Source organism: Phoenix dactylifera, chromosome 2 (genome assembly GCF_009389715.1).
Source record: "Phoenix dactylifera cultivar Barhee BC4 chromosome 2, palm_55x_up_171113_PBpolish2nd_filt_p, whole genome shotgun sequence".
Classification (NCBI taxonomy): domain Eukaryota; kingdom Viridiplantae; phylum Streptophyta; class Magnoliopsida; order Arecales; family Arecaceae; genus Phoenix; species Phoenix dactylifera.
Genome location: NC_052393.1, coordinates 28019797 through 28047279, shown reverse-complemented (window position 1 = coordinate 28047279; position 27483 = coordinate 28019797). Strand labels below are relative to the sequence as shown.

The following is a 27483-nucleotide window of genomic DNA, read 5'->3' as shown; positions in this document are numbered from 1 at the left end:
CACCGTATATGACATGTAAAGTTATTTGTTTTGATGATTATTTATCTGCCAGTGATAGCCATCGAGTGCTACACAATACTTTATGGTGCCAATGATATTGAGAATCTATGCTTCCCATCATGGTATGCATAATGATAAAGCATTTGGACCATCTTGATGCCCTTTGCAAGTAGTTTTCTCTTAGACGTCACACAGAGCATACCACTAATTCTACATTAAATTCACGTATTGGGATGCATGACTGATGCCAGTGGAACCATAAAGAAGAAAGTTAGAAGAACGATAGAGACCTTATCATTCCTCTCTCTCAACCCTTTCCAAAGTTTCAAATAATATCATAATCTCATTACCCTAGCTTTTCATTGCGGTCAATATCATAGCAATAGAGGGCTTTGATGGTGGAAGCCTATTCAAAGAAGACCTGATTTGTCAACTAATTAATAATGCAAATGCTAAATAGTCCCTCGCCCTTTATGCGCCTTTATACGCTTAAAGCATATAAAGTGAAGTCTCAACGAGCCAAATTGAGTACGGCCTTAGACCTTTCTTCGGAAGACAGGAAAGAGTCGAATTACTTATCTATTAGAGAACTATCTCTCCAGGGATTGTGAAAGATGTTCCGCTAGAAATAATTGCTTCAACTCATATTCCTCCAAAAGTGGATTCCGTTCTAACAGCTCCGAATAAATTAAATATGTGCATTAAGTTAAGTTAGCCTTACCATTCATCTCCAATCATTCTTGATGAGATGCCAATATGATTGATGCTTATAAAATGATTATCTTGCACCTTGTCTCACCTAACACCCACACGTGCTCATGTATTATAGCAGGGATGATGCTACGTTTACTCAAAAATCTCCTTTGGTGCATATGATCTCCATTGGCATAAGGTCTGAGAATGATGGATGGTGGAAGTACTATAACAAAAAAAAAAAAGTAATAACAAGATGTGTTGATATATAGATCCAAATCAATGCTTCCAAAATAAGCATCATTCATTATTTATTCCCATTAAACTTTATCAGAGTAGTAATGGTACCATAGAAAAAAATAAAGAGTTCATTTTTTATTATTTTATGATAAAAAGAAAAATACTTAACATGACAGCATCATTCATCAGTTCTTGTTTGCACCAAACCATAAACAAACTCACCTGATGCTCATGTTTTCTTGCATCGCAGCAATCTCTAATCACGCTTATTAGCGGCAATACTTCAAAAGAAAACAACAACAAATAACAAAAATTTAATTACATTATTAATCATAAATAGATACTTTGTTTTTACTTGGAGATAGATGTCAAATGATGGCCGTTATAACAATAGTGACAGTTGCATGACAAAAGACCGCTATCATAGCCGTTATAATTATAACGTACCCGTTTATGCTGTACCGCTAATTGATCAATATCACTTATCATCATCGGGTGGTCCACGTCGCAGGCGGCGGAGGCGCCAGGGAGAGGGGCAGAATCGTGAATCTGCGGAAATCCACGGGCTTTTGTGAAAACTTCTCCTCCTCAGGGTTTTTCTTTCCCCCGTCGGTTGCTCGGGAGGAAAGAAGCCCTGCCGTGGAACTCTATCTTCTCTTGTTCGAAAACATAGAAGCTAGATTCGGGAGAAGAAACCCTAGGCCCTCGATCGTCGGGGGAGACGGACATCTCTTTCTCGCTCTCGTCGTTTTCGATGTCGTGCGGATGCGTTGTTCTCCAAGAAGTGGAAGACGGCGAGGAGGCCAAGTCCAAGACCAGGGTTTCTTCTTCTTCTTCTTCTTCTTCTTCCTTGGGCCCTCGGAGATGCCGGTCGGAGAGCATGTTCCCCATGTACGCCATGGGGAATTGGAGGCCCAATGCGATATCCCGGACGATCCTCGATTCTGCCGGCGATTCCATTTGGGATTCCGTGAGAGCGGAATCGAAGTCCGAGGTTGTAGTTTTTCCTCCTCTCTTGCTTTTCTTTTGGTTAATTGAGTCGCGGCAGTGGAAAAACTTCCAATTTTTGTGTATGTATAGCTAGGAGATGATATGGTCAGTCAAACAAAGCCGAGGGTCCAGATTAAAATGGAATTATCGATTTTTAATAGTGTTTGGATTTATAGTAGCTTAAAGGTTCTTGATTTGACATGGTCATAGAGGTTAATTTATCCATCGATGGGTAAAATTATGAAGTATAAATGGAAACCGGGACCCTATTCCATCTGAAGTCCACTTCACCAAAATTGTTAGAGTCTCGTGATTTTGGAACATATATCGTTAACACCTTTTATTTGGTTAAAGAGATATCATAAAGCTGCTACCTTTCTGTTTTCCTTCTAAATGGAGGTGGTAAGCTCCTTGTAAAATGTGAACAAGTGAAAGATTACGAGAATTTCATGACCTGATTATGATAAGTGAGGCAATATTACAGCTTCCTTGTTCTGGTCATCATACGTTAATCATATTGCCTATCAAGTTATTTTCATGCTTACAACAATTACATATTGTTGTAATGAATTTATCCAATATATATGTTTGAGTTATTTGACCTATGTAGCTGCGATATGTCCTGCTGATGTGGTTAAAGTGTCTTTTTTTTCATGCTCGAAGTTCCTAATCAGTGTATATGCATATTTTCAGGCTGAGAGGGAGCCAATTTTAAGTAGTTTTTTGTATGCCAGTGTTTTATCTCATGATTGTTTGGAGCGGGCATTGGGGTTTGTACTTGCCAACAGGCTCCAGAACCCGACACTACTGGATACTCAACTAATAGACATTTTTGATGATGTTATGATGAAGGATAGAGGTATTCAACGTGCCATTCGCCTAGATGCTCAGGTGATTCCTTTGCCTTTTAATGGAGGCATCTGAATTTCACCTTTATCTATATCTTCAGTAGTTGAAGGTATTTGATGTTAAGAGAAGATCATTGACCATAAGTAGAAATACTTTTTCTATACAGGCATTCAAAGATAGGGATCCTGCATGTGCGTCACATAGCTGGGCACTATTATATCTTAAGGTATATTATTCTTTACAATATTTGTTTTGTGCATGTGTTGCATGCTTGCAGGTGGATGGGGAGCTTTGCGCAGGGAAGACATTCGTACTGCTGCTATCTTGTTTTAGAATTAGTTTATATTGTACCATATATTTTCCTTTAATTAAAACTTCATGCTTGTTTATTTACTCTCAGGGTTATCGTTCTTTGCAATCATATAATAAAGCACATGGATTTGTAGAGACAAATGCTATGAATGTTTTTTCCCTAGGGGTGGAGAGGATACAGCCAAACAGTACTACTCACCATTGGTCTTATGTATTTTAAATGTTGATTTCTGGCTTAAGCACTATTTGCTTTATTATTTTATGTCATATGAGGTACTTCACATTTGTTATTATGGAAGACTTTTTGACTTTCTTTGGGGGTTACCTTTCTTTGAAATGGTACAATGGCATGGTGTATTATAGAATTGATTTTTTTCCTCTTTTTCTCTTCCTTTTTTTGATAAATATAGCGGGAATGCTACTTTTTAAGTTCATACCAAGAACCTCATCCTAGAACATGAACTGAGGAGAGGGGTTGCATCCAATGGACCCAAGTCCCATTGGAATATAGTTAAATGCCTTGAGTGCTTGCTTTTCCCCAAGTCTGGGTACAACAGCAATACAGAATTTCTCATTAATAGGCTTATGGAAATTTATACATTGATTTTGGCATTTGTATTTTTTCTTACATTTCCATTGTTTCATAAAGTATTTTGTATTTATTACTGTTAAGTACTTGTTTATTTTCTTTCAGGGTTACCATTCTCTTCAGTCATATCGTATAGCACATGCATTGTGGAACCAAGGACGTACAGTCTTAGCCTTAGCATTGCAAAGTCGAATTAGTGAGGTGATTTCTGCACAATGTTTACTTTCTTAAGTGGCAGACAGTATATGATTGTTTATCCTTTCTTATGTGGTTTCCTTTGTTTTGGTTCATTGTAGGTCTTTGCTGTAGATATACATCCAGGTAATTTGACTTCTTTTGACATAATGTTATGCTTTTGTAGAAAATGTCAAACTTAAAAAGTTCTTTTTACATTGAGAAGTTGCTATTATTTCATATTGATAGTTGCATGGTTGGTACAAAAGACCACCTGTGGCACGTAATGACTGGCAGATATGTTATGTAGCTGTCACAGTCTTGTAATTCAGTTTAGGTTGGTTGATATGAAAGTTAGCATTTTCTTTTTGACTTTCTGGACTTGTTTCCACCTGAAAAAATAAAGAAATGACTAAATAAATAAATATAAACAAACAAACAAGCAATCAAACAAATAAATAAATAAAGGAAGAGCTTAAAAAGATTTTGTAGCAAAATTTTGGTTTATTAGTTGATTATGGACATGTAGTTAAAATTTTTCATGGATTTTTGAAATATGGGTTTTTGAATATTTGAGAATTTTGGATTTAGATGCTTTTGTACCGGGTACTTATGTATTTATTTAATGGATGATAAATTTGGACCCTTTTATTTGAGATGAATTTATATACAAGATTACTATTATTGGCTTCATGTTATTGTGGGCGATACCCCATGGTAGCATGGCCGTGTCATATCTCAAAGAAGGCTCATTTGAATTTATTGAACCAAGCTTGAACTTTGTTCATAGGCCTGAAATTAATTTCAAGCTGAGCTGGCAATTGATCCAGCTAGATCAACATGGCTTGATAAGGCTAAAAAAGTAATGCAATATAATACATGTTATACATGGTACTTGACATTAGTTCTATACTACCATGTAAAAGCTTTGCCTGATGACAAATTATTTATGTTTATGGAGTGAATATATATTTTCATATTTATTAATTTATTTTATATTTATGTTTTATGATTAAATGTTAATTGTCTTTTACATTTAATTATTTGACTTAGTTAAATCTCAACCGAAAGCCAGAACCAAGATTCAATTCAAGCTTGAACCAAGTTTGAAACTTTGAGTCATGTTTGATATAGCTAAATTCAAGCTCGAATTTATTTCACCTTGATCTGAGGTTATCAAGCTTGTATTTGGCTCGATTTTGAATTAAGCTCAAATTGAGCTGAATCAAGTAATAAGCAAATCAAGCATAATCAGACCCCACTCGTCTTGATTACATGCCTATGTGCTAGTTTAGTGTTTCATCAATAAGCAAGTAGGGAAGCCGAGAAGCTAGGATATTTTGTTTAGAAGAAAGGTTCTCTTGTTTTGTAATCTGTAGCAGGACTAACTGATAGAAAAGAGCGATTGCAGGAAAAATGGTCAGACGAGTTTATTGGATACATAGATTAGTTTTAAGCTAGGATGATAGTGGACTTTTTTATGGGTGTATGACTGGTTTAGGAGGGTGGTGTAGTAGTCATATGCAGAATGTACCAACAGATGCAGTCATGCAGCTGAAGGATTAGGAATGGGCTAGTATGCATCACAAGGTTTCAATCCCAGATCGCTAATTGATATAAACTGACAGAAAGAAGGTTCAGTGGGTTCTAGTTTACTCTCTCCATGGACTGGTCTGCAGGGAGTCAAATCTTGAGTAGATTTAGTGTCAATTTTGAGGATGAGGGGTTTGAAAGTTTCGATCTCATGATTAGATCTGTGATAGATCGATGAGTGGCTCAGTAAATAGAAAAACAAGAACCTGGAATGAAGAAAAAAATGGAGAATTAACGATGAATAGAGAAGGAAAAAGAGAATAAAATGGGGGAAGGAGAACTGTTGAACTGAGGGTATTTTTCAGCCAACAGTCTGCGATGTTCAACAGAGCCTCCCCTTCTCTCTAGAGTGTCAGGTCACATGTTTTACAAGCAAGTTTTCCCTTCATGGACTTACATAAGGAAAGAAATCAGAAAAAAGTAGGTGTGTAACAATTTTCCTCTAAGGTATTATGTAAGATTCCAATAAGATGTTGTCATGCTAGGATATGCTTTCTGCTGTAGCAGCTAATACTAGATCTTTCTTTTAGTTTTGTGGGCCATTTCTTTGAAGAAAGCACAGATGACATTTTTGGCATCCCATAGCAGCTAGTTGCAGTTCTGTAAAAAAACACCCTAGTTTGCTTTGTGGCAAGAATCTAGAAATTTATTAACGAACAATTGAGAAATTACATGGTTTTACTATCATATGATGGTTGTATTGTTCAACACTTGGCCACATATGTCTATTGTGTCAAACTTCTGATGATTTACGTGTGATGGCGAGTGTGTGGCCCGTCAAAGACTTTTTTTGGGGTACTCTAGACCAAGAGAAGCCGTACTGGTTGGCGACCGGACCGGTTCAACGTGTTCGGTACCGTCTTGGTACGGGGCCCGTACCAGGATAGCCCAGCTGGAGCCGGAGAAAGAAAGAGAAACAATGAGCGAGCGGGGAAGGGACGGAGAAGGAGAGGCCGCGGACTCCCGCGGAGGGCCGCTAGGGCGCGGCGGAGGCCGCGGGGGCCTGATGGCGGCCGTGGAGGCCCAATGGAGGTGATGCAGCCGCGGAAAAAAATTGAAAATTTTTAATTAAAGTTGGCAGAACATTTGCCAACTTCACTTAAAAATTTTGAAATTAAAAAATTTGAAAATTTTTAAGTGAAATCGGCAAATAATTTGTCGACTTTACTTAAAAATCTCCAAATTCTTTACCGCGGCCGCATCCCCTGTTTCTTTCGAAATTGGGGATTCGGCCGCGGCCTCCGCCGGCCCTCCGTAGGCGTCCGCGGCGGCTGCTGCTCCCTTTGTCTCCCGCTTGCTTGCTGTTTCTCTTTTTCTTCTCCGACTCCGGCGTGAAACGACTACGATGGAACCGTACTGCTAAGCCATCGGACCGGTCCGGTACGGGCTGAACCTGCCGGTATGGGCTGGTTCAGCATACCTTGCTCTAGACTAAGTTGGACAAACCCATATGAGGAAACAAAGACATGGCTGTTTAAATACATTTGGCTTGTTGCATGGATTCAAGAACCCTGTAGGTATAGGGTACTGCAGTATGTACTGTATTGGCCAGTAACTGATAGGTCTTGTACCTCAATTTTTTGAATCCATGGACTGTTACGAACTTCATCATACATATTCATGAGATTCACAGGAGGTGATGTGCTTTTTGAGGAAAAATGCCTATTTTCTCCTGGCAGTTTTACATCCCTTTCGATACATTTGGAGTTATAATGTCATATTAGCAAAATACTGAAGGAAAGCTAAACTCAGTCAAATGCTACACTCAGAAAAATCTGAGTCTTATGTGTTACCTATATTTATATATAAACTGCCTTTTGTTATGTACCATAAAATATATCAGTATGGTATTGGTTATTAATCTACATATGCGTGGTGTTTATCATGCTGTGCGGTCAGACTTGAAACATATCTGATAACTAGTATTGCCTCCCCGCCCAGCTCTATCAGCAGGCCCCTTCTTTTGCAATACTTAATAAGGTCTCTCATGGCCAAATTCTTATTAAAACTTTCTCTACCATAGAATTCGGCCTTCGGGGTCAACCCAGAGTATTTTCCTGTTGGTTACCCAACCACAAGCTTCCAAGCACCTTTCCCGAGACTTTGCCTTTTGCTTCACCCATATATACTTCAATTTCATACAACCCTTTTTTGGGAACCATATATAGTTGGGCATCAAGTATACCCAAACGAAACCCATCTGACCTATATTACTTCACATCGTTAAAGATATCAGAAGTGTAACTTCTTCAAAAATTTATCTTTACTTTAAAGATTTTCCCCAAGCTAATTTATTAAAATTTTGTGCCCCTTATATATGGTTGTCGTCATGGTCTGCCATACCGGTCTGTATCGTCCGGTACAGGCCGGTACGTACCGGTCCGGCCTGAGACCGGTACCGGATCAGCGTGGAATCCGGTACCGATAGTTTATTATTGAAGAACCGGTACGGGACCGGTACGTACCGGTCCAGGCCTGCCACCGGTACGCCAACCGGTACCGGTACGGCGGACCTTGGTTGTCGCTATCGTTTACTTAATTTGTGCTTGCTGACTCTGTTTGACTAGCTTGAATCCACAACATATTAACACAAGGATCAGGAACCACCTCAAATGGATTATGCTCCATTCTAATCTTAATTAATGCTACTCACACTGTCTAATTGATATGCTAATTTCCTTCCTATCTGTACGTGTCACCTGTGTAACTCAAAATATTTTAGATTTTTATGTCTGTGAAGCTCACTAACTCCTGTGCGCCTTTTCACTGATTCATATGATGTTTATAGTCTTACAGCATGTTTAAGTCTCAGTAGTATCCCAGAGTGTGAGAGCCTACAGAAGAAGTTTTATCCACTTTTCATAACTCTAGATATTGTTTCTATATCTTCCACTACTTTAGTTTAAAAATAAAAACAAAAATGCAGCAGTCACAGACTTTTGCCCCTCATGCATATGTTACAATGGCTGAGTTAAATAAATTGTAAACTGTTCCAGTGAACTGAAATTAGGTTGCTAAGCACCAAGTGTAGTGAATGATTCCTTTTTACATCACAATTATATCACTTAAATCAACAAACATGTGTATTTTCATAGTATTTTCAGCATTGCACTCTTGATTTGCACAGGCCGCCTTATCTTATGATTCTTATCAACTTTTGTCATTTCCTCTGTGGAAAAAAATTGTCATTTCCATTGTTGTTTCTCTTATTCAAACTCATGTCTGATTCCTTGATACAATATTATTCAGCTGCAAGAATTGGAGAGGGAATATTATTGGATCATGGAACGGGTTTGGTTATTGGTGAGACCGCTGTTGTAGGAAATTGGGTTTCTCTAATGCAGGCAAGTATATCTTCCTGTTTGTGCATCTTACATATCGATGGATGTACTGACAGTAATCATTTTGCTGTGTTTGCTGGTAATGCCCCTACAGTGATTTATGTGCTTGTCATCGTATCATGTGGGCTACAATTCCAGGAGGACTTCACTAAATTTTGTGGTATCAAGAATCAGCATTTTAGACTGAATAAGGTAGAAATTTCTTGATGATGAAAAATGCTAAACTCTGGCAAGCATAATTTTTCTGTAGGGAACCTAGACATATGGCCCTACCATCTTTCAGTAGGATTCTGAAAAATATTTGGCTCTTTATAGGGCTCTGTTGGCGAGGGGTGGCAGAAATTGCATGATCCAAAAGCTTAACAAGACACTGCCCTATTTGTGCTAGATATGATTTATTTTGGATCAGGTTTAAGTCAAGTTTCTTGACCTGGATTTTGATAAGTTGAATATAGAAATAGATTTCGGCGTTTCGCCATGATTGAGTCATGAGATCATTGTTTTATTTGGGTTGGGCGGGGTTGGGTTGGATTGGGTGGGTTATGATCGTAGGGTAAGATTTTGAGAATGGCTGGTATCTTTTAATTTTAGCTGCTTAATTCACCTTGGAACTAAATCAGCAATAGATGCAAGGTTTTAATACTGGTAGTAAGCCCATACTATTTTTCCATCGAATGTTATGGTACCGGCAGTGTGTACACTAACTGACAGCATCAAAAAATGAAAAATTGTTGATATGTGCCAATATGGTTGGTATGGTACCATCAATACACTGGTTACATTGGTATGGTTGGTACATAATACACAAGGTTTCAATGTCCCGATACACATATCAGTACCATTTTCATGTTGGAATGGTGCAGTACTGATCATACCATCTTGTTCTAGTTGCTTTGAATCCGTAGACGTATGGTATGTAGGTAGCTTGGGTCAGATTTGTTTCTAGCCTAGTCATGTGTAGTAGAGTGGGTAATGGGATAATTGGGTTAGGTCAGGTCATAAATATTGTCCTATGGGCAGGTATGGGTCAAATAGTCCTTACTAGATATCTAGTTGAGTTAGGTAAGGTTGCATACATGGTTCACCATATTGGACCATGCTGCCTTGTGTCAGTTATCATTACCATACTGATAGTGAACCAATTCTCAATACGAGAGGGCATACCAAGTATCAATACCATGAACCGATCTATACCGGTAGTGTACAAGCATAGCACTAGTATGGGTACTGAAACTAGTACTCTGAATCATGGTTGCATATGTTATTAACTTGACCTAACCAAGCCCAACTACTCGTATCTACCCAATGTTGACAATACGGTTTATAGCTGCACCTAGGTGTTTGTTTGGTATAAGTAAAAAACAAACATCATTTTGTAGTAATGCAGAGTCAGAACTGAAAGTCTATCTGAAGTGTCTCAACTGTTAACTTGTATGTATTGGACATGTATCCAGCTAGGAGTGACATATTCAAGTTCAGTTTTGGTCAAGTCTAATAATTTGTAATCAGTACTTCTGTTTGTTATTCTCTCTTAAAAATGTTCTTGGTTCTAGTTTAATGACGAATCCTGGAGTAACTCAAGACTTCGCCATGCACTATTCGCATGGCTCTAATCTGGGTTAACGGGTTAACAGATGACCCAGATATTTATGGTAATAGCTACACTTGATTTGCTAGTGTGACTGCATGAAGTCCTAATTGGAATAAGTACCTGACTGCTAGTGAGGAAACTTGAGGCCAGCTGTTTGTGGCCTGTTATCCTATTATAGGCAAATGATGATGAACCTTTGGAAGGGGTAAATATTCTTTACAAGAACAATTCAAGCATTCTTCTTACAGAAATAAAAAAATTTAGCATGCCTTCCTTTTTCTTTATGCTACGACATCATTCATCTCTTTTCCTTTTTATCGGAATAAGTGGCAGTATATTTATGCAGGTTGGTGAGCACAGTGATACAGATATAGAACTCCTATAAATCAATTGTATCTACTTGTTAAACTACTAGCTTTCTCTTCATATATTTAATGCTTTCCTTTTGGAAGGGTCAATGTTGATTGAATATAAGGTGTACCATGTACAATATTATGCAAAAAAGTAATACTTTCACATGAAGCAGCATGAAATCCTGGAGACAGGATTTGGCTTTACTTTGTCTGGTTGGATTGCTAAAATTGGATATGCAAGCCATCGCTGTGGGCAAGTTCTTATTTTAAATTGAAGCAAGAACCTATAAGTAACAATAATGCAATACAAATATTTCAGGAAAGTACAATGAGTTTGATATATCTTTTTACCTTTTTTGTGGGAAAGACAATCCATTGCTGTGGGCAAGCGTCTTATTTTAAATGTGAAGTAAGAATCTATCAGTGACAACAATGCAATAAAAAGATTGCAGGAAAGTACAATGAATATGATAATATCGTTTTACCATCTTTTGGGAAAGACCAGGTGTATCCCTTTGTGTTCTATTTAATGAATAAAGGAAACAGAATCTCAAAGTAAAGAAGAGTCCATAGAGTACAGGTTCTGCCTGCATTTATTCTGATAGCCATTGTAGTTCTGGTCTTCTTCTGTATTTCCCTTTTTATGAGGAGTTAATGAATTGCTACCATATATCCATGTATTCATGCTTGTTCGAATTAGTGTAATTAATGTGAATATCTAGATTGTTAACTATCTTTTGGTATTTACATTTTAGATATATTTTACCTTTAGCAATATGTTAAACTTTTCATTCATTTAGGGGACTTCTAAAATTCATGGAATGCATCTACTTTGGTAATTTAGAGAAGGTTCATTTCCTTACATGTGAAAATTTGGTCACAGGGTGTTACCTTAGGAGGGACTGGTAAGCAAACTGGAGATCGACACCCTAAAATAGGTCAAGGTGCTCTAATTGGAGCTGGTGCGACAATCCTTGGTAATATTGTAGTAGGTGTTGGTGCTATGATTGCAGCTGGTTCCCTTGTATTAAAGGATGTGCCTCCCCACAGGTTGGAAATAATTTATCCTTCTTTGCTTGATGAAGGAACATGCTCAAAATGTTTGTCTTATTTTCAATATTTTGATTTTCTATATTAGGATGTAGATTTCCGCTTTTTTTCTTTTTAGTTAATTTTATTTGCTTTTAATTAACTTTTGTTGGTGGGAAATACGGAAGATGTTATAGTTCTATGTGTGTACTTGTTGTCATTCTTTTATAGCAATTTAGTATTCTTACGTGTTGGGGTAAATAAAAGAGGCAAGGAACTATGGGGATATGGAGTGTTGGTTCTGTTTAAGCTTAGGCTTCAGTGACTAGTGTTATAATCTGTCTACTCAGGGATAGTTATGTCAAACCCTTCTGCACAAAGTGCAACCTTTTACCTACCTATATATTTATTTACTTATTTATTTATTTATTCATTTACTTTTGAAGCATTCTGTTTGATTTTGTTAACTTAGATATTGAAGATAACAACTAAAGTTTGCATGACTGTTATTTTCTGTATGTAACAAGCCAGAGATTGTAAATCCTGGTATATTTAGAAGTATAAACATGCCAGTAAATTGGAAAAATATCGTCCTTTCCAACTTTGTTGTTGTTTCCAACTACATATGAAGGTCGAAGTGTCAATCAAACATAAATTCACATTATTATCTTATGGAATGACAAGGATAAAAGGTAGGGAACATTTTGGTGATTAATCAATAGGGTTGGCGGTTTGGAAACCTAAAGTAGGATTTGGAGTAAACTGAAAGCAGAGGGAGAGGGAGAGAGATAAGAATGATTGTATCATATAGTTTTCCTGTATAGGAGAAGATAAAATTATTGCTTTATTACTCAGCATTTGTAATATAACTGAGAACAGAGGACTATCCTTTTGGAGGTATTCACAAATTCTTGTAGTTTTAGAAGTTTAGAATGTAAAAAGAACCCCCTATACTAAGAGGCAAAAGGGAATCCTACTATAACTCAAAAGAATTGCTAATCAGCCATTTCCTCCACTCTCTAACACAGAAGTGAAGACCACTTATAATATTTGGATCTTTGTTGGAAACCCATGTGAAAAAACACAATAACTATTACATACAATTATCATTTTCAAATTGCAAAACAAGCTTTTACATCCTTGTTTAAAGAAAAGAAAAAAATGTTGGGAATAATGGTTTATAATTGGCATTAAAAAGGGATTTTAAAGTTGAATAAACACAATTGACAAAGCCTAAGGTTTAAGATCAAGGTTTGCCATACCAACCCATCCACCTCATACCAACAATACCATTCTAGTAAGGTAAGCTGTATGATAATGAGGTTTAGTTCAGTATATGAGCCGAATTGGTCCGTACCAGTCTGGATTGAGCGGAACCATCTCGTACCATTCGGTACTAACCCATACCATTTCGGTTCCAAGCAATACCATAGCAGGGAGTAAGAAAAAGTGTTAAAAGCAAGGTACGCCATCTCGATAGTGGGTCCCATACTCAGTGCCACCCCATCACTGTGTCCATATGCCCAGTATGGAGGCCGGTTTAGCGTATTGATACTCGGCACACCCTCTGTATCGTACCATATTGTTAGGTACTAGTACATAGCATGGTCTGCCGTACCAGTCCGGCCTGGGACCGGTACCGGATCAACGTGGAATCCGGTACCGGTAGTTTATTGTTGAAGAATCGGTTCGGGACCGGTACGCCACCGGTACGGACCGGTACGCCACCGGTACGGGACCGGTTTCGTACCGGTCCGGGCCGCCACCGGTACGCCGACCGGTACCGGTACCGGTACGGCGGACCTTGGTACATAGTATGGGGGGCATACCAACACTCTGTATGTTGAACAAGTTCCGTACTGTGCCATACCGACATAGTGACAGTGTAGCACCAGTACGGGGCTCGGTACCGAGATGATATATCTTAGTATAGCGTACCATGGTTAGAAGCTTGTCGTGGTACGGGATATGTATTGTACTTTACCCGATTGAACGATATTGAACCAGTTACATATATCGATATGCTTCTCTTTATTAGTTTTGCAAACCTTGTTTGAGACTAAGGTATGCAAATCAAGAAGAGAATGGAATACTAGAAAATAAAGTTGCAAAAGCCTGGCCTCAATAAAGGGTTGTAACTTGCTACCTTTTGAGCTCTATTGCCTCATCTTATTCAAGTGGCACAATTGATGAGACTCCCAAGGTAAAACCACACGTAGGGTCATTGACGACACGATGAGCATGATCACAATGAAGCATATGATAACCCAAGCACTCCTTTGCCTAATAAACAAAATTTGAGTGGAAAATGAAAGTATAAATGAGAGCAATATGGTCAAAAATATGTCAAATATTATCCGATTATATCTATGTCGTTTGGTTTGGATCGTATTCAGATAGAAATTCTTGTATTTAATCAGATTTGGATTTGGATCTGGATTCATCCTTATAAATTTTGCCAGTTATCTAGATCCAGATTTTAATGATTTTTTTGTCTAGATATCCATAAAAACTTATATCTAAATATAACTAAATTCGAAATCAAACCCGTGACCTTTTACTTAGATAACAGTTACTCAACCACTAGGACAACATTTATTGTTGTTCTGTAATGATGGTTTATACTTATTTATAACTTATTCATGTCATTTAATAGAGTCAAGTGAAGTTTGTTGTAATATTTCATATATAATAATTAATTCTTACATAAAAAACAATCCTTTGATAAAAACAAAAAAAATGAATGTACTTCATTTTATTATTTATGATATTTTCAAAATTTTGTTATTTAGAATATATAAAAATATCAATAACTTCTGCATATTTCTATTTTATGTAGTTTGCTTGCAAAATATCTAAAAAAAGGATAATTCATGATTATTTTTTATTTATGTTGCAATTAAAGGGTAATGGTGGTATTTAATGTAGAAAATTAATAAATATTTTATATTATATATTTTATTTTTGAATAATTTTAGTTTTGATATATCTTTTTAAATAAATCTAAGAGGACTAATGATCTTGATTCCATGGTATGCTGAACCAGTTCGTACCGTACCGGACCGGTTCGGTGGCCTACCGGTACAGTTCTACCGTGAAAACCGGTATGCGCCAGAGCCGGAGAAGAAAGGAAGAAATAGCGAGCGGGGGCGGAAGGGAGAAGCAGCCGTCGCGGACGCCTGCGGAAGGCAGCGGAGGTCGCGGCCGCGGCCTCGGCCTTCGCCCCCTGCCCCCCCAACCTCTCCTTTTCCCTCCCTCCCTCGCTTGCTCGCTGTTTTTCTTCTCCTTCTTCGGCTCCGGCTCTAGCTCCAGCTGGGCTCTCCCAGTACGGGCCTGATACTGAGACGGTGCCGAACGAGTTGAAACGGTTCGGTCGCCGACCAGTATGGCTTCCGGTACTGGTTTAGCGTACCCTGCTTGATCCTTGACCAGGTTAGTCCCGGTGGGGGTATAATATCTATGCCCTAGGCACTTACCCAGTTACCCATGCATTGCATGCAATCTAGATATTGGATTTTCTTTTTATGCTCTATGGTTATCATTTATATTAGTTTTCATTATTGAATTCTTCTCTAAATATTATTTATATCCGAATAATTTTTTGACTTATATCCATATTGGGTGAAAAAATATGCATATAACTAATATCCGATTTATACTTGTATCCATTTAGAATAAATATGAATATGCTTGATATTCAATTCATATCCATATTCAGTTAGACTAAATGTAGATACTAATTTTGGAATCCATTTAATATTAGCATCCGCTTAAAAAATATGTGTATGGATATGGATATCTTGGTATTTGATTTGTATCCGATCCATTTTTAGCCCTAGAGAGCAAAACATTCTGCACAAATCGAGATGAAAAATATTTGCGAGAAATAAATGGTTGTTGATTGGTTAGCCTTGTTATGCTAGAGATTTCTACTTTCTCTTGACGAGGCCCAAGCCCTTAGGCCATCTTATCATAGACAACAACTAGGTACATGTTGGCCCCATCTTATTAGGCCAACTGACCGTTGTTTGGCTTAAGATTCCCAATGGCCTAAATTTTAGTAGCCTAAAGTGGGTGCGAGTTCGAGGATGCAGATAGGTTAAAAAAGTTAAGATGTGGAAGTGCCTAGGAAGCATCCATATAAAAATAAAATATAAATATATAATATAAAATATATAATGTATATATAATATTATTTTTTGAGGGAAAAATTAATTCTAGCTATGGAATTTGAACTCGTGTGCACTTATATAGAGCCGATCTTAAGTCTTCCCTTTCATCACATGAACAAACCATCAACTTTAGCAATAAATAGCTAAGGCGACTAAACTATCATAAAAGAAGTACCTATTAACAAAAACTTGAAAGGAAAACCTCTATCCCCCCGTCACTACATGTTTCTCTGTCCTCCATGACCATCTGGTTTGCTCCTTCGATCTCTCTCTTCCCCATCCCCCGTCACTGCCTCTTATTTCTCTTTTCCACATGCTCTTCCCATCCCTAGCACCCCACCCAAATAAATGCCTCCTTCCCCCTCTTCTTTTTCTCTCTCTCTCTCTCTTTCTCTCTCTCCCTCACCATCTATCTCCTGCTTTTCCTCTTGGTGCAACAAATGGCAAATAGGCAAGGGAACAGAAGGTACAAAGCTGGCGGCGGACCCCTTGTCGTCCTTTCCCTATAACTGCTTCTCTCTCTTCAAAACCACATTTTGGGATTTCCTAAAATGTATTTCTTAGCCAAAAAAATTTAACACAGCTAGCCTTAATGGATAGTTCTATCCTCTTATCTTTCAATGGCAATAAAATGGTTAGCCTGGAGATAAGATGCCTACTATCCAATAGCTAATTGGACCTATTCCCAAGAAATGAATGGACATAGAATGATAGACTAGGGCCTTCTGTAGAAGTACAAAATATCTGGATCAAGGCTCGCCATCTCGGTACCGGAGCTCATACCGATGCTGCACTAGCACAGTGTTGGTACGATATAGTACAAATTTTTTTTGGCGTACTGAGAGTTGGTACGCCACCCATACCGGATACTGGTACAAAACCGGTACAGTACGGTATATTCCGTACCATCTAGTTTGAGCCGGTATGGTATACCATAATCTGGATCATAAGAGAATCTAAAGCTTCAATCAAGAGGATGTAATTAATAAATGACGGTCCCGCTCTCTTTTCCTCACTAGTATGGGACCAAAGGAGTGAAGATAAAAAGAAACTTGCCATAGCTTCAAGGACCAGCACATGGACAAACACAAAATACTGACATCTTACATAATTATGAAAAATCAATAAAGATCATTATCAACTCTGAAAATTCTAATAAAAGTCCAACTAGGGAAGGTTTTAGACCATCTAGACTAGGAAGAAAGACTATTCGGGATGGGTGGAATAAGTTGGGAACATAAAGAGCAAGATACAAGCCAATGGTTCAACTCCCACTGCAACAGAAAGATATCACTGGTGTCGTACCACTGATAGGAGACCAAGACTTGGGGCACTGGTTCTCTTGAACTAGGACTTCTTGGTCCATCCTAGTGCATTCGAAGTGTCGAGATGGACTGCCATGGCTTGAGACACAATTTTTTATCTTTTATTTTTCTTGATACCCTAGAAGCAAACTAGAATGGGGCTTGATACCGAGAATTACACTCTTGACATGAGCTCACATTGCAATACTGCTAGACATGTATCAAAATAATGCACATTGATTATTAGAATTCGATGCCTCATAATATGTTGATTATGTATCATGTCACTTGTCATAGATATGTTACAATATGGATAACCACTTTAAACCTTGCTGGAAGTTGCTTGAGCGATTGGGCCTTACTAAGTGGGGTTGCTAGTGGACTGCCTAATCTTTAGTAAGCACCTAGGCTGATCATGCACTTTTTCTTTGAGTTCCCTAACTAATTGGAGGTATAAATCAATGCTAATTTTCTTGTTACTCCATATAGAGGAGAGAAATGACTCAGACAAGAACACGTGTACAGACTTTTGGGGCTTCTATGGACCCTAATTTATTGATGCAATTGAGGCCATATAGATGTAGCAGAAGTGAAAAGTATAGCTTTCTCAAGCTTTTATAGGAAACTTTCAATCCATTTTAAATGGAGTAAGGATATGCATGTTGGAAGATGTTGATAATGACCATGTTGTTACATATTTGATAATGGCATTATTGAAGGATAACCTTCAAGAAGCAGAAAAAATTGATGATAGGCTGGTAACAGTAACATCTAGAGAGAAGCAATATGGTGGTGAGTGTGTGCCATAAGTAGGATGAAGGATTGACCAAGGTAATTTGAAACCAGGTGGATGAACCAACATGAGGATTTTAGTTGGCAAATGGATAGCTATAAGACTCGAATGGGCATTGTGCAAGTTTTTATAAATGCAAAAGTTCCCCAAAAATAGGGTTTGCTAACATGAGTAAGATGGAAGTCTCTTCAGTGAAATCATTATGACAGCTCATGCATGATTGGGATATGAAAATGATCTTTTGGCTTGTGTAAGGTGGGAGACATGTGCAATCTTATTTAGTGCATGTTGTGGATATTCTGAAGTTATGCAATGGGGTTTATAAGTGGTTCCTGGACCAATTCTTGATTGATTTTTTGTTGATGTGGGTGGAATTTGGATGAGTTAGTAGATCATACAAAAGGTATCCCTATTTTGGTTTGTATGCAGGTTTGAGGAACAACTGGTTCTTTGTAATTAGATAGGTTTTGTGATAATGAATTTGCACTGGGAGAGTTCCAGCTCACCTAAGTTTGATACTTTTCAAAATTAATCTGGGTGCTAGAAGTTTTGCATATTAGATCAGGGTATTTGTTGTTAATGGTATGGTTTCACCTGCATCATCCATCAGTTGGAAGGAAAAAAAGCTCAAATGAAACAGAAGCTAAAACCTTAGAGAAGATGAGTTGATTGTGGAAGCTACTGAAGAAATTAACTTCCTGAGAATACTATTTTGAACTTATAAAATTAAGGATGTCTAACCTCAGATTGTTTTTTAATGCTCTTCTATATTAGTAATTAGCTAGTGGACTCATTCGCTAGGCTGATGCAGAAAAGTGGAAAATGCAGTAGAGAAAATAGAAAGAAGAAAAGGGGAAATCTTCTCTTGCTAAGAGGATGGGATGAAACAGAAAATGGAAAGTTGGTCTTGTTCAAGAGGAAAATTACTCTATGCTACTCAAAACTTGGTAACGATGATTATGCCTTCGTTCTTGTATATATAATTATGTTGATAGACATCATTATGGGATCAAAAGGTTGGGACTCACCCCAGGTCAAGGGATCACCAACCTATATTTGGAATTTACTCATTTGAGAGGGTAGAGTCACTGTGCTCTCATATTCTGGTGAGAATTTAAAGTCCTTATCAAGGTCTGCAATCTCGTTATTGGACCACGTACCAATATCCAATTCGTGCGCTCTATACTCTGTGTTGGTACAGTGCATACCTTGGTGCCGTCATATGATATGGGGCGCATACCAAGTCTTGATACCCTACCTACTAGTATGGTAGCCCTATGTCAGGTGGTAAGGTTCGAGATTGTAAACCTTAATCTTATCCCCAGCCATACTGGATATACATACATACATACATACATACATACGTACGTACGTACATACGCACATACATGTGTGTGTGTGTGTATATATATATATAATACAAATTTAAAATGAAAGGACAGTGTCTGAAATTAATAAATTCTCTTATCCTAATTAACTACCTTGAAACTTGAGAAATTTCTAAAACTCCACCAACTTCTATTCTAGTTCCCTCCTTAATGGCATTGAAGCTAATGAAATCATAATTCTAGCTTCTTTTAGCAAGAATTTATTCATGTTCTAACTACTAATTGAATTGGAATGCCATAATATTGTCATAATCATCATGTCCATCAACTTGTACTCATCAATTTCTAAGCACTATCATTTCCCCTTTTGCTGGAAAGAAAATAATATATAGTGAAGAATTATTTGACTGATTATACTTTTAGGTGTCACTTGATCTGGAAGAAACTTGATTGCATCAAGGATATCTGTGCAAGGAGATGTCCATAATCATTGCTTCGTAAATAATACAATGTTTCAGCACAAGTTCAATACAATAAAACCAATAGTACTTGAATGAGACTTCTTATTTGTATCCACAATTTGGCTTAGAATCAGTTTCTTCACCTGTTGCTTCATCAGAAACTAAACTAGATAATTGTGGAATATATGTTCATGTGAATGTGCCCTATAGCTTGAATGAAGATGCGGTTGTAAAGCCCTGACTGGTTACTATTTATATTGAGACAAAGAAAGTAGAGCAATAAGAGATAGAAGTGAGATATACTCCTGTTGATAAAAGGGATGGGACAAATTCTTGTAAAGTTGGACACTCACTTGAAACAAATAAATGTCTACTCTTGTAAAGTTGCAAAGCTTATCAAACATGCTGACAGTGGTCTAGCCAGCCTTCATTCCTTGCCATATGTGGCTTTTATTGAAACAAATTTGAAGTCAATATGAGGCCAAGCATCATCTGAAATCAATCATTGCTCTCTTGGGACCTTGTCACCTTGAAACTTCGGTCAAAAGTTCTTGGAATTCTTCATCTTGTATCTTGGTTCGCTTTCTCTTAGTGACTTTAAACTTCACGAAAATTTTAATAATTTCTTCTTTTTCTCAGCATGTTAGTTTGAATTTCTAAGTTATTAGATTAGAAGACAACATTGTCTCCCTATTATATTGTCGTAGACATCATCTGCATCAGTTAGGATTTATCAATATACAGTTATATACCTGAATTATCCAGTTGGGCCATGGACAATGGAAGGCTTATTTTCAGGCACCCTGATTTGACTACCCCTCTCACACCTTCCCCTATATATTCATCTATTATAAGAAGATAAGATACTCATTGTGGCCATTTAGTTATCATTTACTATTTCAACATCGTAACCTTAATAAACCATTTTATTGATTGAATGATCTGGTTAATGATATGGTGGATCTTGATCTAAGTGGTAAGCAGTTCTCAGATATATGGCAATCTTGTTGATTGTTTGCATGATCCTTCCCTCCTTTCATGACGATTCTTCTTTCAATTTGTTAAGAATTTAAAACATGGCATTTATCAAAAACAGCTTCTCAATCTACAGCTCATGTAAAATTTAAACTATTAGTGTATTGTTTTCTTGTTATGGAGTTATTTATGTTTATGTGCATGAATGCACTTCTTTGGCAACATTTAAGCATGTGCACCTTGGAAAATTCAAAAGAAGAAACTTTCAGAAATGTTATTGTTAGGTAGATATGCTTGCTGCTTTCTTGTCAGTTTGGATAAAATTTCAGTTGTATACTGACATGGCTGTGAATTGGGAACATGCATTGCTTACATAGTTGCTATTATATCTTATCTTTTCTTGTGATGAGAAAATATTATATTGTCTTTTTTCTTTAACCCTCTTAAATAGCAGCATGAGATATCTGTTGTTACTGAAATTTTTGATGTGCTTTTAATTTTTGATTTAAAGCATGGCAGTAGGAAATCCAGCAAGAATAGCTGGTTATTTAGAACATGAAGATCCATCTCTAACAATGAAGCATGGTAAGTTGTTTTCGAGAGAAGTTTTCGTTAGCTATTGTAGTTGCAGATCCTAATGTTGTGCTCTTATTAGCTTTGATTCCTTATATTATGCTATTTCAATGGCAGATGCCAGGAAGGATTATTTTGAACATGTAGCTGTTAGTTCTACGGAGAGGAGAGCTAATGGTGATAATGACATTTAACTATTATTTCATGAAACACATGGTGGTTCCCATCTTGATCTATCATAAGCCATGTCTACATCAAAAGTAAGTCATCAGAAGTTTCCTAAGAAAAAAAGAGAACTATGTGGCATCAAATTATATCAGCCAGAATTTTAATTAATTCTTACAAAGTTACATAAATTTGCTTCTTTTTAGTTCCAATGAGTGAAAAAAATTTCATACTTTGCTATACAATCCATAAATAGGATTGAGGGAACAGCTCTGTTAGGCATACAGTGTTTGTGCTGATATTGTTAATTCTGAAAATGATCTGTGAATTGGGAACATCTGCAAAACTACCAATGGCGTTTCCTTTTTTAAATTTGACTTTGTACAATAATCCTAATAGCATATCTAATGTTTTAAAAGGTGGCTGCTGTATGCAGGTGGTCAAGGGACGTCATAGTGCACATATGGTATGTGACCCGCATATGCAAGTTCATGTGCGGTTGTTATTAAGGTAACCATGGTATATTAGTATAATAATATTTTTTGGATGGATAACACCAATATAAATAACAATAACTAGCAATTTCGTTTATTGGTTAGCACTTAATGTCTAGCAGCGATAATTAGGCTTACTTGAAACTCACATCAAACCTAACCATCAGCCAAAATCCACTTCCCCTGCTTGAGCCCACAAAAGAGTGGGCTGCATATGTGACTCCAAAGGTAAGTAGGTTCACATATTAGCTGCACAATACTAGGCATGTCATATACGTTGTTGCGCAGTGCTAAGTGGACTGACTATATATGGTAATTGCATGCAGGCAAGTCATATATTAAGGTAGGCATGTACATATATAGATGTGTATGTATATGTGTGTGTATATACATATGTAAGTATTTATATATAGTGCACATATTGATCTTTCTCCTTGAGGAAGAAGATCTACCCAACAATGAAGTAATAAAATAGTAGGAAGAAGCAACAATAAAGAGCTCTCCGAAAATAATAGAGAAGGGAGCTAGAAATTTCATTCAATTGAAGATGTCTGTTACAATAGCTAGGCATCCCTAGTTATAGTTGTAGGATCCCTTAAACCTATCCACAAATATATCCACATTCGTTTCTTACTGGCAGGGTAAAAGGGTTCTACAAATAAGAGAAAAAAATAATATTCTCCATAATAGGCTAGGATTTTATTTGGTGCAATGTGGAAAGTGGTTGTAGGAATAACCGTATAATAAGTTTTTTTAATTGGATAATATTTTTGAGTGATCTTGATATTGGGTCCTTCCAAATCTACCTGGATTTTATTGGTACGGGTCTTATTTAATTAGATATGTAGTAGGCTTACATAACTGATTTAGGCTAGACCAAATGTTGAACACTTTTGCTCCTTTGGTCAGCCTTTGACATGCATTGGTTCAAATACATGCCAACCAAGTCCATGACATGTGCATCAATATATATATGTAGACATACATATGATATGTATATACATGTGTGTATATATGCATGTGTATACATATGTATGGACGGAGGACATCCCAGCCGTCCCATCCTATTCCTATGAGAAAACAGGAGGAAAAAGTGAAATGAAAGAAGAAGAAGAAAAAGGAAAGAAAGGAAGGGAGAAGAAAAAGAAAGGAAGGAAAGAAGGAAGACAGGAAGGAGAAAGAAGAAGAAAAAGGAAAAAAGAAATAAAGGAAGGGATAAGAAAAGGAAAGAAAAGGGAATAAAAGAAAGGAAGAAAAGAAAGAAGAAAAAAGAAAAAAAGAAAGAAAGGGACTGCTGTCTGGATGGAATGGACAGCGGGCTGTCATGTTTCATAGAGAAACAGGGGCACCCCTATCCTACGGAATTTAAAACCTTGTGTATATATATGTACATATAGGTATGCATGCATATACATGTGTATATGTGTATATATGTGCGTGTGTGTCTATATATATAACTTCCTTATCAAAAAAACCCTGCCATTTTAGAATATATTATGATATTTACATACAACCCAAATTTCAAATGATGTAGAAGCCTGCCGATTTTGATCTGATTGTACATAAATATCATAGATTATGAACGATCTTCTCTTGTCAACTCATATCCTTCCACTTCAATATCCAAAGACCAATTAAAAGAAATTTTTAATGTGCAATATACAAAACCTCTTACTTTTCTATCCTTTTTCCATGCCCCTAAACTTTAGTTGTATCTTTACCTGCCTTTTCTCCAGATCTGCATGGTACATGTTGAACTTGTGTGCTATTTGATATGATGGCCTGGCTATTGAATTTTTTCCATTTTAAAAAACAAATACACTAAATCTTGGATTTAATCTTCAATCTTGATGTGCTAGTATTTCACATTTTACCATAGTCCATCTTATAAACATCTCATTTTATTTGCAGCTTGCTTTGTTGTTTAGGCAGATATTTCTAATTTATTGTGTTGATATTGGCTTGGCCAGTTGTATTAAGAGAGTCATTGAAGAGCTGGTTGTGTATGTTGTGAATCTGTTGAGGAATACCATTATTGAGTATTTGAAGATGTGCAACGAAAATGAATATACAGCCAAATTCAGTTCCATTTAGGTTTGTCAAAGTGGGAATAATGGTTTCCCATTGACCTTAACCCATTACGTCAAACCTGTCAGGCTGTCACAATCAGTTTCAATCTTTGTTTTAACAGTTTTAGTGTTAGGTCACCCGTCACCCTAAGATTTCATGTTCGCTTATGTTCGCTTTATGGCCATGCAGTCATGTTGATAAGCAGATGTTCTCTTTGCATCACTTCAATGAATAAGATGCATGAGCATTTTAAAAGTATGAATTTTTCTGAAGACATTTTGTCTGAAAATATGAAAAGTAGAAGTCAGAATAATTGCATATTTAAAAAGGCTTATCTAAGAGTCAAATGAGTCTCACCAGAAGCATCTTGAGGCTTAGTGGTAAGGCTTTATATTGCAAAGGATAGCGCTTAAGATGTTCATGTTAGGTGACACCTTGCACCTTTAAATAATTATACGGGAGGCACACAAGTTGGGTCTGAAAATTTAGCGATCAAAGCAAACTGGACTTTGCTTGGTCGGAAACCATCTTTGCCTCTCCACTTGGGACAGTTCCTGGGTACAAATCCGGGCAGCAGCCTTCTCGTGCAATTTCTATGAAAAAATAGGAAAAAAACTATGACCGAACAAGAGGGACAAAATTATATGTCATGCGCCATGCCTTATACATTTAGTAAATAGGGTGTAGAATTCTTTGGCCATGCAGACTTGCTTATATTGGTTGCATACCTGGTGTCCATCTGTTGGCTGTTGTTAATAAATTGTTTATGAATATAATAAAAATAAATGTAGAACTCCACTTGAAATTCGTGGGCAAAGCTTATGTACAAAACAATAAGAATAAACAGTTATTTAGATATAGAATTATCAACCAATTTGTAAAAATTCTGAAGTGTCTTTGGTGTATTTGATTCAGAATCCAATTTTACAATTATGTTCATATTATTTTTTGTGATCAAAGAAATGCTTAGTAGCACCCTTATTATAATACGCTGTGTATTAGAAAAAATAAATATTTTGTTAAATTCTGTTCCTAATCTTAATTAATTCTAAACCTGATCTGCTTCATTTGCAGGCACTCTATACGGTGAAAAGGAAAGTTGAATGGGAAGTGTAGAGTTTATACATGATGCAGTCCTCAGTTGTAGCTTAGGTTCCCAATTCACATTTTCTTGTATGTACTCTTCCATGGCTGTAGTTAAAGCAGTATACTTATACACAGTAGCAACTATCTTTCGAAGATGCGAAGAACATCTCTTACAAAATTGAGGAAAAAAAAATCTGAAGAAAATGATTCTATTATCACCTTCAAATTTTTATCTACTAAATGTAGAGGGATCCCTTGCTTGAAACACATTACAGACACAGTATTTTCTAGAAATATAATAATAGACCACCATGACCACCAGTATTTCCAGAAATATCAATAAGCCACAGGATCGGTAGAATGGAAGCTAAACATGACCAAACCCCCCCTTGCCCTCTTCAACACAGCATATTTCATCAGCACACTCTCCCATTGGAGCCCAACCTTCTCTATGCTTGCATTGCTGATGCTTCTTTCATGTTTACCATAGCATCCATCTGAGCGTCATCTTGCTTGCGACACTTGTAAACATCTGTAGATGACTTAAGAAGTGCCCTTTTTTGCAATTTTTTTAACCTCTCCAATCTCAACCACTCCTTCAAGACATTATCCCCTACCTTCTCCGCAGCTGCAAGCATATCCATTAACCATAGAGGGTCGATGCATGTTGTTTCCAAGCACCAGACTATGCATGCTGTTTTCCAGGCATCAGACTAATGAAGACCTAGTATATTAGATGGCCATCGACACAAATGCACCGGTTCCATGGATGTGGTATAATGTACCATGGATGTGGTATAATGCATTGGCCGACAGGTAGTCAAAGAATTGACATTGGAGAGTATGAATGGACAGAGTGATCAGAGGGATGGGGCTTGTCTTCTTCAATGGGGAATACTTGTTCCTTTTCCGCATGTAGAAAAGCTTTTGTGGCATTGGTATGTCTATTATTCCTTGATCTCTCAATGAATGGCACTAGAGTTGCATAATAAATTTCCTGTTTGGCCTGCAACCGAAGATCATCCAAGGAATGATTGTCCTGACAAGGAGTCATCTAGGGATGATGCAGATGAGGATCGAGACCCGTTTGATTATTTAGAAGGTTCAGATTCTCAATATGAAGAAGAAATTGCTGATGCGGAAGAAGAATCTGAAGATGAACAGAAAAACAAATATCATGGAGACCATCATCATAACCACCCTACAAATAAGTTCTGATAAAATTCACAATGCCAAGTTTTTGTTATAACGTACCATTGTATCGCTCAAAACCAATTGCAAACTCTGTTTTGACGTAACATTATTTGAAGAGTCTGACATTATAATTTGTTGTTAAATGTTGCTCAGTGTTGTTGTAAAAGAGCATGTAAACATTTGAGTCATGCAAATGATGAGATGGAAGTATTCACTGTAAATCAGTTGCAATTGGTTTTGAGTTCGACTGTTTTCTCATGCACATGAAAATTGTAGTACAGGAACCACCCCGGACCACACAGAAAATCGCCCCCAATATCATCTCACCAAGAATCTTAATCTTTCGCAATAAAAGAATTCCCATCATTGCCCATCTTTTGGAATCTTAAGCCAATAACTGAACCTGATGCCTCCCACTTCTTTTGTTACCCCTACCAATCTGTAGAAATTGACAATTTGTGCACCAGATAGAACTCTACAATCTTCTTTGCATGAGTTCTCAATCCTTGTGAACTTCAACCTTAGGAATGAAATCATAGCAGAGTAAGATATTATTTTTAGTTATGTAAATTCTATGGTTTATGTGAAAATTTTCAAATTCTCAAAATACCCTTGTGCAAAAATATCCTTGTAATATTTTACTTTCGACCGAGCAAATCCCTTCTAACCATTTCTAGCCAGGTACGAAGAGAGAAAATAAAAATAAATCAAAATTGTTTGGTACTTGCATTGTTCTTTTTAAAAATAATATTTTCAAAAAGCAAGTTTTTCTTTAAAAAACATGTACCACCTAATATAACTTTTCATTAAGTGAAGAGTGTTTCGGAAATAGCACTATTGTAACAATTATTATAGTTGCTATTTCTTGTAAATAATAACAATACAAGGAAATTAGGGGCCTCATCAATCCAATAAAGAAAACATGTGTGAGCCAGCCATAATGAATAAAAATCTGTAATTGTTGGAGCTTTGAACCTTCATTTTACCAACCATTATATGGCATAGCTCAAGCTATGTCAGCCTGCTCTTTTAACCTTAAAGAAAATGGTATGTGTTGATAACTATATAGGGGCCTGCCAATCAGAAACATTCTATTTGATAGAATCAATAGTAT

At 36.9% G+C, this 27483-nt stretch overlaps 1 protein-coding gene across 5 annotated transcripts; it reads left to right on the top strand.

The window, feature by feature from the left end:
- The first annotated feature begins 1445 nt into the window (after window positions 1–1445).
- Window positions 1446–26590, top strand: LOC103706877 (probable serine acetyltransferase 2). Of its 5 annotated transcripts, XM_008791139.3 has the most exons (11): window positions 1446–1927; window positions 2617–2814; window positions 2939–2998; window positions 3779–3874; window positions 3970–3994; window positions 8690–8784; window positions 11609–11775; window positions 21299–21372; window positions 21478–21620; window positions 21962–22035; window positions 25164–26590. In XM_008791139.3, the coding sequence occupies exons 1-9, from the start codon at window positions 1688–1690 to the stop codon at window positions 21552–21554; spliced, it is 1032 nt and encodes a 343-aa protein (XP_008789361.1). In that variant the 5' UTR covers window positions 1446–1687; the 3' UTR covers window positions 21555–21620; window positions 21962–22035; window positions 25164–26590. The 5 variants fall into 5 exon arrangements, with proteins under 5 accessions (XP_008789361.1, XP_008789360.1, XP_026660373.1 ...); XM_008791138.2 differs by lacking the exon at window positions 21962–22035; XM_026804573.2 differs by lacking the exon at window positions 21962–22035 and having other exon boundaries at window positions 1793–1927; window positions 2658–2814.
- The last annotated feature ends 893 nt before the right edge of the window (window positions 26591–27483 follow it).